The following is an 11,699-nucleotide window of genomic DNA, read 5'->3' as shown; positions in this document are numbered from 1 at the left end:
AGAAGATTTCCAAAAACACCCACGCAAACTATGTCTAGTAGTCGGCAATCCAAACAAAACAAGAAAAAAATTAGTAAAGATCAAACAACAATTATAGGCTAGGGAAAGAGCCGTAGCCCAGCCGGCATCCAACGCTTCTCATCACTTCTCCCGTGTTCAGCTTCTAGAACTTGACTCAAAGGCCTTCAACTCCTATATTCAAACTCAATGATTTTCTACCCTCCATTTATTTAATGCATACTAAAATAGCCATTTTATTGCTCAATCCATGTATCCAACACTTCACATGAATTTGTCTAAATTATTAATCTCTAGTGGCGTTTCAACCTTAAAAGATATTCACATTCTTTTCATTTTTTTCCTATGGTAGATTCACTTGAGAAATTTTCACCTTTTGAAGTAATCTTGAATATTATCAATTCCATTATTTTAAGTCATATCTTTTAAGAATTCAATTGATGGAAGCTCATTCTTCTATTTTACTTTTCTTGACTTTGATTGATTTTCTTAATGCCTCTCATATGAACTTATAATGTCATGCCTTTTACATTTCGTTCTTTGAAGATTGCATTTTGAACTCTAGTTGACATTGTTATATATGCAATATCTTTTAGTAAATATCACAATATTTATTTTTAAAAATGTATATATTTAAATTGTTCTATGAACTATCATTTTAACCTCTAAAAACCAATCCCAATTAAAGTTCTTCCTTATTCAATTTCCAAATATATATTTATAAAAATAATTATTATTCTCAAAAAAAAAAGGAGCTTACATGATAATTTTTTTAATTAAAAACTCGATGTATCTAAAAATAAATCTTATACCAGTAAAGAATAATATACAAGAAAAACTAATCATATAATAATAAAACTTTCAATCATTCACAAAATTCTCCAACTAGTAACAATTTCTTCCTAGGCTAAAGGTGGAACTTAACATCAGACCCTTGTTTGGTTCAGATTCTGAATTTCCAAACATGTACTTTTGGTGGGTACTTCCATAATTGTCATAGAGTCTATGACACTCCTGCAAGTGCAATACAATCCCTATATTTTTCTTTTAGCATTGTCCAACAACTAAATTGTCTTTTGTTTAAAATATTATCCAAACACATTTGGGTCATTTCCACCGATACCAACTTGCCAAATGTTTGTCTTTTAAGTGATTGGAGAAAGAAAATTCACACAGGTTTCATAGCCCTAGCCCTTCACTTCTAGAGTGTAATTTAGAAAAATAAGTGAAGTCAAGAATGTTGAAATAATGTTATTTAATAAAATTAGTTTTTACTTTATATAAATTTTTTATTTATAGTTTTCAATCAAAGGTAAATGTAGGTTTTGAAAAAATCTGAAATCTTTTACAATATTAAAATATAAAAATATTTAAACAGTTCTAAAAAATAAAAGGCTGTCAAAGACTAGCATATACTTAAAATAATTGTAGTTTTGATAAATAATTACTAAGTTCAAATTGTCCAATAGATTTTAAGACCATGACTCCATAACATGATAAATAATATGTAGCCTCTCATTTTCTTAATTTGATTGTAGAGATGGTGTAATACAATAAAGATATACATTGTTATTAAATTGTACAGTCATTGTGTAATATTAGGCACCTATATTAAACTGTCCATTATTGCATAATTATTCAAGTTTGAAGGAAATCAATTTTTTAATAAATATGAATGCATGACATCTTATATCTATATATTTTATGGGAAGCATCTATGGTTATCTAAGCAAACTATAACCTGTATTCAATTATAGAATCATCTTAACTAGAGGGGAGATGGTCACTTTTCTTCTTGTAGAATATTATTTTTTTAGTTTTTAGTTTATATAAAAAAAAATTTGAAGTTTTCAATTAAAGGTAAAAGTAGGTTTTGAAAAATTCTGAAACCTTTTATAACATTAAAATATAAAGATATTTAAAGAGTTCTCAAAAATAAAATGCTAATAAAAACTAGCATACACCTAAAATAACAGTAGTTTTGATAAGTAATCATTAAGCTCAAAATGTTTCAACAGGTTTTAAAACCAAGATCTCATAACATGGTAAATAAAAGAAAAAACTAAGATTTTCCTTTGCTACCCTTCTTCTGAAACAGAAGAGTCCTATCAAAATGAAAAGAAGACTCAAAGTTGTGACTTGAAGTTCCAATTAATTTGAAACATAAAATCTGTATTTAAAAGCTGATGATCACATTCATTAAGATAATGAACTCCAAATTTCTAAGGTTTTGTTTGCGATGATTAGGAAAGTGCAAAATTAAGATATTAGAAAAGCCCATAACGATAGTTATTTTTCCAACAAGTTTTCTATTTACAAAAACCCATCCTTCGATTCAAAACTTCCTCAATCCATGTGAAGACTGCATCCTCATTTTGGCATCCTCCTCTTCTCTCTTACTCTTATAAAACATGATCCAACTGTTAACTTCTAGTGCAACACAAAGCCCAATGAGAGATGAAATGACCAAGCTATAGAGAAGCTTAAGATTTGACGAGCCCATGAGATTAATCCCCTCAAACACATTAACAATGCTTATGATTAGACAAGCATACCCAACAAAATGGTGGTATGATTTCCAATACTTCCTGAGCTTGTGGGTCTTCTTTGGACGGAAGAGGAGAGCAAATATTTGGAGAGTGCCCAATGTGAAGATTACAATGCCAAGATTACGATGGAAATCATGTGAAACTCCTTGGGACATTTTGCCTAGCCTTAGTCCGATGGCCCATCCTGCTACTCCAATGCCATATCCTGACATTTGTAGTCCTACATGAATGTAAAACCAAGCTGGATTTAGGGTTTCAAATTGCCCAAGATAACGAGCAGTTATGACTCCAAGGAAGAGGAGGAATCCCCATGAAATACTGTTAAGAATCCCATGTATGATCCTCAGTTTTTGAGCTGTAAAGATAGGGTTGTCTGCAAGCATAACAGAGGAAAAAAGAACAAAGTAAGCCGCCATATTCAGTGGGAAATAAATATAACCATAATAATAAATATCTATCTTAATCTTCAAAATGAAATTTTCAGAGTTTATTTCTTCTTCTTCTAAATTAGATTATGTGGATCTTTTTATTGTTGAAATTTTGGTTCAAATGATATTATCTATCATCAGGAAAGGTAAACAATAAATAGAACAATGGATCACAGAGTTTGGTCTAAAATGTTGGCCACAAAAACTACTGAAATCATTATGTCCCTTAATTTTCAACATCATTTCAGCAGTTTTCTTCTTGTGAATCAGACCATGTAGATTTTTGTTACCAACATTTTAGATCAAACCCCATGATCCATCATTCTCTATCATTAAGATAGAGCAAGAGAAGAGAATGATAGATCATGGAGTTTGATTCAAAATGTCAGTAACAAAAAGACTGTACGGTCTAATCCAGAAGAAGAAAAACTACTGAAACCATTAGTACCGTAATCTTCAAATTCATCAAGTTTCCACAGTATAGTTTTCTTCTTCTAGATTAGACCAATGTTTCCCATCATCACTCTCTGACCCACCATCAGGGTACCATAATCTTCAACATGATAAAGTTTTCGCTGTACATAATCATTTCAGTAGTTTTCTTCTTCTAAATTAGACCGTGTAGATCTTTTGTTACCAATGTTTTAGATCAAAGTCTATGATCCATCATCAAGACAAAGCCAGAAAAAGAGAATGAGTAATCATAGAGTTTGATCTAAAAACGTTAGCAAAAACAAATCTGCATGATCTAATCCAGAAGAAGAAAGACTACTGAAATAATTACATAGCCTAATCTTCAAATTCATCAAGTTTACACAGTATATAATAGTTTCAGTAGTTTTCTATTAATTATAGATTTTTTGTTACCAACATTGTGGATCAAACTCTATGATCCATCATCAAAACAAATAGTGAGAGAAGAATGAGTGATCATCGAATTTGATCCTAAACTTTAGTAATTCAACAAATCTGCATGTTCTATCTACAAGAAGAAAAACTACTGAAATTATTACATAGCTTAATCCTTAAATTCATGAAGTTTCCACAGCTTATAGTAATTTGAGTTGTTTTCTTCTTCTATATTAGATCATGTAGAAATTTTGTTATCAAACATTTTAGATCAAACTTTATGACCCACCATCTGGATATATAGAAAGAGAAGAGAATGATAGATCACAGAATTCAATCTGAAAAATTGACAACAAGAAATCTTCATGATCTAATTCAAAAGAACAAAATAGAGCAAGAAAAGAGAATGAGTGATCATAGAATCTGATCCAAAACATTAATAAAAAAAATCTGCATGGTCTAATCCAGAAGAAGAAAACGTACTGAAATCATTAGTACGGTAATCTTCAAATACATGAAGTTTCCACTGTTTCCACAGTTTATAATAGTTTCAATAGTTATCCCCTTTTAGATCATAGAAATTTTGTTATTAAACATTTTAGATCAAACTCTCTCACCCACCATCAGGATAGATAGCAAGAGAAAGAGAACATAGATCATAGATACATGATCTAATCGAAAAGAAGAAAAACTACTGATACCTTAAAAATTTTATCTTCTTCTCAGAAAGTAATGAATTACAAAGTGCTATTCAAATGGCAATCAAATAAACACATAGTTTTACTAAAGATAGTAGATTTGCTGCATTATTTCTTTCTATCTTTTCTTTTGCGCTCTCTCATCTTGATGATAGATCATAGAGTGTAATCTGAAACATCGATGCAAAATTGTATACACAATCTAATCCAAAAGCACTCAAACATAATTTTATCCGTAATCTAATAGAAATCATGTTATCGATACCTGGTGTAGCTCTCACAGACCCAGACACCATTTGAACACTCTTTGTGCACTTGAGATCATCCACACTAGTCCCATGAATACCTGGTGAGTACCCCTTCACAGCCACTCCCCTATTCCAAACATGGTTAAGAGAAGTAGGGTTAGAACCCAGTCTGAGGGTGGCAAAGATCATTGCTGATGAAGAGGGAGAGGATGCGCTCAATACAACAGAGCTTTTCACCACACCAAAATCTCTCATTGTCTTGTTTGGAACAAGGGCAGCTTGTTGGGTTTTGACAGCATTGTCCAAATAATAAGGAAGAACAATGGCTGATCCAGAGGGGCCCCTGAAGGCAATTAAGGCAGTTGTTCCCACCATTGTATTGGGAGCCAAAGGATTGATTCCCCATCCAATCCATCCTGAAGAAGATATCATGTGACCACTGAAAACAATGTCCAAAGTCTTGTTGTGAGGAAAGAATGTCCAAGCAATGGAGGCTCCTTGAGCTTGCAAGTCCACACATTTTTGGTAAGATTTTTTTTCTCCCATTCCACTTATGCTGAATTGGGTCTTGCACCCTGCAACGTCTGTGATTGTTGTAGAGATGAGAAACAAGAGAAACAACAAATTGAATGTTGAAAGTTTCTGAAGTGAATTTGAATCCATGGTGATGGGAAGAATACAGTTGGTTCGTGTTTGTGATGAGATGATAATCATGGTGGGTTTAGTGGGGTTTGTTTGTTTGTTTATACGGTTGGTTTAGTGGGTGCAGGTGAGAAACATTCTTGGCTACAAAGCAAAGCAATGTGGTGTCTTGGGAGTTTTTAAGTTGGCAGAGGTTTTCAACATGTGGTGTGAGGCTGAAATGGGGTTTCCTTCTTTCTTAATCTTTGTAGGGAGTAAAACAGATTTCAGAATACAATATTAGAAATTTGTTGTATTCCATAATTCCTAATGGTGTGCCATAAATATGGCTTTAAAGAATGGATGTTCTAGTATCTTTTAAAAGTAATAGAATTCATTGTACTGATGATCAATCATAACTTTCCATTCTCACACGTTTTCAGCTTTTCACTTTAGAGTCTAATCAAGAAAAAAAGCTTGCTTAAGAATGGTGACTTTTTTGTTCAGTTTTTTTTATTATAAATAATTTTTAAAATATTGTGTTGTGAATTATTTATTAAGTTCGAGTAAACTCGAATCTAAGACCTTTATAAGAGGCTTGCAATCTTTGTGAACTATAAATATTAATATGTAAAACATGTATATTAAGCTTTAGAATAAGAACGAAAAAATATTATCAGATTTAGATGGTAAGGAATTTTAATACAAGTTTCTTCATTTTTATTATTGTATTTGCTGGAGGCAATACTTTGCAATCACTTGCGCATAATCAGTGATTAATTTCTAATATTTATATGTCAAATCTTAATTTTTAAAATGATGAAAATATAATAATTATATTTTAGTTTGATTGAAATTATTTGAGTCTTCAAAACCACTACCTATATTTAAGATGAAATATATAAAATATGAAACACATAAGACTTATATCAAACTTATAAAACTTATCAAATAATTTTTTAGCTATAATAGTTACATATGATAAATTCAAAAATATTTTTATGTTAGAAACTAATATATGTAGTTTGAATGATAATTGTTTTTAATCTTAATAATTTAATAATTTAAAGAGAATAAATGAATTCTAACATTACACTTATATGAATTTTTTTTTTAATTATATAATTTTAGAAATTATTATTTTTCAAATATTTAAATATGTATGAAGATATTTTTTTTAATATTAAAAATATTGATTAAATTATATTAAGTTAACATATTATAGCTCATTACTAAATTTGTATTTTTCAACTATTATAACTTACCTCAACTCACTATTTTCTAACTATTAAATTTTTAATCTTGAACTATTACAATTTTCGACAAATACAAGCCAACACTTGTTAATAGTGAAACAAGTTTGTTTACATACCAAAGTACAATACTAAAAATGTTTTATTCTCTTATATAAAATTGCATAAGCCAATTCCTAATGTGTTATCATATATCTAACCTTTAAAAAAAAAAAATCAAATCTTATTTAATTTACTATTTTAATTTAAAGAAAAATATTTCTTATATTATAGGCCATTAAGTTACATAATGTTATAATAATTTTTTTAATTTAATAAAATGAAAATTTTCAAAAATCTTAATTTCAAAATTTGTACTAGTTAATAATTATTATTTTGATTTTACAATCAACAACACTTTTTTATTTGATACAAATGATCAAAAGATTATATTTTATTTAAAATATTATAATTTTTTCTTAAACTAGTAATAAAAATTATATAAAAGTATAATTAAATATTATTTATATTTATAAATAATCTTAATGTTCTTAATATTTTATTTATATTAGTAAAAGATAGATTAATGTCAATGGGCCCTTGGTCTACTGGTGAAGTTGAATGGCTCACAAAGAGCCCACTAGGGATCAAGTCTTGCTGAGTGCAAGGCCCTAAGACATCATAAGGGATGAGGTCGAGATCATGCCTCGGGCGAATTTGGCAGCGTGGATGTTCCTGAGTCCTTGGCTCTTAGCCAAAGAGGTTCCAGGCACACAAAAACAATCTTAGGTGATTAATACTAATTCTATTGACATAAGTTTAAGAGCATTTTAGTTGTTATAATTAAGGAAATAAATTTGATTAAGAATGGTGAAGAGTTGATAATATATAATAAAATTAGATATGAGTAGATATAATTTTTTGATAAGTAAATTTAGATTATTTATTATTATTTATTCAAATTAATTATATTATGTGTTAAGATGGAGTAGATTTGGATTTTCATATAAGAGACATATAATTTATCATTGTGCTATAGACTTTTGTTTAGAAGATATAATTTTTTAATTGAATATAAATATTACATAAAATTATAGTTAAATATTGAAAGATTAAACAACTGATAACAAAATAGATTATTATTAAATGGTTTAAAACAACCATTTAATCAATATTTTGTGCTAACTTATTTTTTAAAATGATGTATATTAAAGTTAGATATTGTTTATTTGTTTAGGTCTTTATTTAGTGATGATAATTTTAAAGAAGGGGTTGTAAAAAGAAATGATTTAAGTTGGTACAAAGAAAAATAAATTAAAAGGATAACCAAATTCAAACTCTCCTTAAATGTGTTAGATATTATTGACTAAAATATTTTGAAACTATAAATATTAATTTGCAAAAGATTTTCATGAAGTTTTGTAGAAGAGAAATAAAGTCACTTAATTTGATATTATAGATAATAAAGGCCAAACCCCGGTCCATTGGACAGGGATGTCCCCTTGCTCCTGCTCTTTTTGTCATTGCTTCTTATGCCTTGTACTATATCCTTAGTGATAACACTATTTCTCCCAAAGTTAATGGGATTTCTTTCCCTGATAATTCTGAGCTTCTTAATATCCAATTTGTAGATGATACTTCGTTTTTCCTTGAACTATCTTGTAGTAATATTCAACATCTTAATCTTAAACTTGATCTGTTTGAGACCATTTCTGGAGCTCGCATTTCCAAATCCAAATCTGTTATGCTTGGTTGGAAAGAGGAGCCTCCTAATTGGTTTCTCCAGTTTGGATACTTATGGGGTGGACCTAATAAGATTGTCAGATATTTGGGGGTTCCTTTTTCCATCTCCCCGTCTCTCAAAGACATGTGGATTTGGATTAAGGATAAAATTGTTAAGAAGCTCTACAAGTGGGATAACAGGGTGTTGTCGCTTGCTGGTAGAGTGCAGGTGTGTCAAAAAATCTTGTCATCCTATAGTATATACTACTCCTCTGTCTTGATGTTTAGTAACTACCAAGTGTTTGAGATTCAGAAAGCCATTAGGAGATTCTTATGGTCTGATGGCAAAGGTCATAGGAAGAAACATGCTATTAAATGGAGTTGGTGTCATGTTGCCAAGAACTCTGGTGGCTTAAGCCTAATAGACCTTAGGATCCAAGGAATTTCCCTTACTGCTAAGTGGATTTTTTAGGCTCTTGATGGTCAAGAACCTTGGAAGATTCTTCTTAGAAACAACATTCAGTCCGGTTATCCTAAGCAGGCCAAACATTGGAAAAATCTTCCTTTTGCTGATCTGGTTGCTGGGTCCTTCCTTGTCTCTATCCAGGGTTCCCTGGTTTTCAAATTTATCTGGAAATCTTGGGAGCTTGTGAGGGGTTTCATCTATAATTCCAACTTTTCTAGCATTCACGGTGAGCATTCTATATGGTGGAATCTGCAACATAATGGTAAGCCTCTTGCCATGACTCAAGGTTGTTCTGTGAAATTTTCGAATAGCCTTGGTATCTAGAGTTTTATTGACATTTTTGAGAATGATAACCTTGCTAGTTGGTAGGATATTAGAATCAAGTTCGATCTTCCTATCTCCCATAAACGTATGTATAATATGGTTGTCAATGCCTGTCGCAATCTTAATCTTCCCTGCAGGTGTGACGTGGATTCTCATAGATTTCTAAATTTCCGTTGGGATGATGGATCTCTCCTACATAAAATTAAAGCTAAAGATATATATAAGGTGCTCAATAAAGACAACTCTGTTATTTCTCACCTTAATACCACTTGGTATATGAACTTGAACTCTCTTGAATGGCAAAAAATTCTTGACAGGTTTTGGAAATCACATATTCCCCCCAAAATCTTACATTTTAAATGGCAGCTTCTTCTTGATAGACTTCCTGTTAAAAATCATGTTGGTGATACTGAACTTTGTACTATTTGCCAGGCTCCTAAAAATTTAAGGCATATTTTTTTTACTTGTCAATTTGCTAGGATTATATGGAAGTTTTTTAGAATTTCTATATCTGTTCATATTCCTGTTTTAGATACCATTCTTGGCAACATATCTGGTCTTAAAAAAGATGCTAATTTTTTCTGGAACATTCTATCCTCTCATATTCTTTGTTTATTTGGAAATGTAGAAATGAGGACAAATTTCAAGATGTTGGTAGATCCCTTACTTTGTATCATTTGAAACTCATCCGTTTTAAGATTGTCTCACAGATTTGCTGCATTATGAAGCTCGAGATGGTCAAGCTAAAAAGATTCCTCCATGATGGGCTCGCTATGATGTTCATTTATGAGATGAAGCATGAGCTAGATTTGACCAGCATTCTTGATAACCAGACTGCTTTTGGAAAAGCTCTTAAGGAGTTGCTCAAGGAAATACATGAGAACAGAGGCCCCTTTTCTGATAGACTTGACTTCTTTGCTCAACTTCTCGAGCGGAAGAAAGTCGTGTGGATGGAAGGAGAGCTAGGATGGACAACTTGGTTCGATGATCATGATGATGTTCTGGAATAGCTTATCTGTCTCCTCTTTTTGTAATCTTGTTAGAACTGCTACTTAATGTGTTAGTTGGCTGATTTTGGCTGATAGTTGGACTTTGAACTTGGTGGTTGAGGCTCGCCTCCACCCCCCCTCTTTTGATATTATACCTTTTTTGTTCTCTCGATTATTTAATTAAAAAAAAAAAAAAAAACCAAATTCACTACATAGAAAAAAAATTAATTGATTGAAGAGTGCGCCAAAAAATTCAATAGAAGAGAAATAAAGTCACTTAATTTGATATTAAAAAACAAAAACAAAAGTCTATTCTCCTTAAAAGACAAAACAAGTGCCACATAGTGGCTTAGTACTTGCCTTTTGTTTTTATATAAACCTAATTTTAATTTAATAAATTTATTATAGTATACAAAATATTTAATTTAATAAATTTATTATAGTATACAAAATATTTAATTTAATAAAAATCTTAGATAATTGTAGTTTTCTACAATGATATTTAATTAAAATGTATTCATAAATATAATTATTGTCTATGTGTTCTACTGCATATATATAATATGATATTATTATATAATATAAGTAATATTATTTTTAATTGAATGAAAATTTATTTTATAAAAAATATAATATTAAAATATATAAATCTTAACCAATACACTTACATTCAAAAATTAAACATTAACGAACCAAGCTTAATAAAAAAGAAACTCTTAAAAATATTAGTTTTAGAATCCATCAAATCTGGCAAACTAAATGAATTCATATAATATGATACTATTATATAATATAAGAAATATTATTTTTAATTGAATGAAAATTTATTTTATAAAAAATATAATACTGAAATGTATAAATCTTAACCAATACACTTACATAAAAATAAATATATTAAACATTAATGAAGTAATCTTAATTAAAAACAACTCTTAAAAATATTAGTTTTAGAATCCATCAAATCCGACCAATATAAGAGCTAAATGAATTCAGCTAATCAAATCTTAGAAAAACATTTTGTAAAAATTGTAAAGTTAAAAATCTTTCATCTGTACTATTCAATGTATTAGTTTGATAAGAAAATTTAGAATTACTTTGATAAAAAAATTTAGAAATGATTAATTCTAACTCGTATAAACCAAAAAAAAAAATCACTAGTTAATGTATAAAATTCAAAATGTATCACAATAGTACTTAGTCTACCGGCAAGTACTAATAAGAGGGGAGAACAAATGGTTCTCAATAGAAATTGTTGGTACAATATTAAGCATTGACATCATTGTGATAGAAAATAATCACTGGTACATGATGCCTTCTAAGGATTTCCAGAAAGTTATAGAAATTGATGGCATCATAAAAGGAATAATTATTCATGACACAAAAGAAGGATGCACTAGACTCAAGAACATAATTAAATGTGTATAATTAAGTCAAGTAGATTCAAACCCAAGACCTCCTAGATAAGAGGTGTACAATTTACTATTGTGTTGTAGGATCTTGCCTAATATTGAAGTGCTATTAATAATATTTGTGTAATTTAAATGTCAACAACATT

The 11,699-nt window shown here is 29.8% G+C and overlaps 1 protein-coding gene across 1 annotated transcript; it reads right to left on the bottom strand.

Moving 5' to 3' along the window:
- Positions 1–2,283: 2,283 nt before the first annotated feature.
- Positions 2,284–5,630, bottom strand: LOC149554949 (Auxin-responsive family protein). The gene is made up of 2 exons (XM_089828965.1): positions 4,808–5,630; positions 2,284–2,940 (listed from the first exon to the last, which is right to left on the bottom strand). Exons 1-2 carry the CDS (start codon positions 5,502–5,504, stop codon positions 2,354–2,356), a joined length of 1,284 nt encoding a protein of 427 aa, XP_089685091.1. The 5' UTR covers positions 5,505–5,630; the 3' UTR covers positions 2,284–2,353.
- Between the last annotated feature and the right edge of the window lie 6,069 nt (positions 5,631–11,699).

This window comes from Cupressus sempervirens, chromosome 5, assembly GCF_028749045.1.
Source record: "Cupressus sempervirens isolate cs-2001-9-10 chromosome 5, ASM2874904v1, whole genome shotgun sequence".
Classification (NCBI taxonomy): Eukaryota; Viridiplantae; Streptophyta; class Pinopsida; order Cupressales; family Cupressaceae; genus Cupressus; species Cupressus sempervirens.
Note: the sequence above shows the minus strand (reverse complement) of the source record. Positions and strands in the feature narration are given on the sequence as shown.

Coding starts and splice junctions, on each gene's coding strand:
- LOC149554949 (XM_089828965.1), bottom strand. CDS start 5,504: ATGATTATCATCTCATCACAAACACGAACCAACTGTATTCTTCCCATC. Junction 2,941..4,807: donor GTCTGTGAGAGCTACACCAG/GTATCGATAACA, acceptor TTATGCTTGCAG/ACAACCCTATCTTTACAGCT.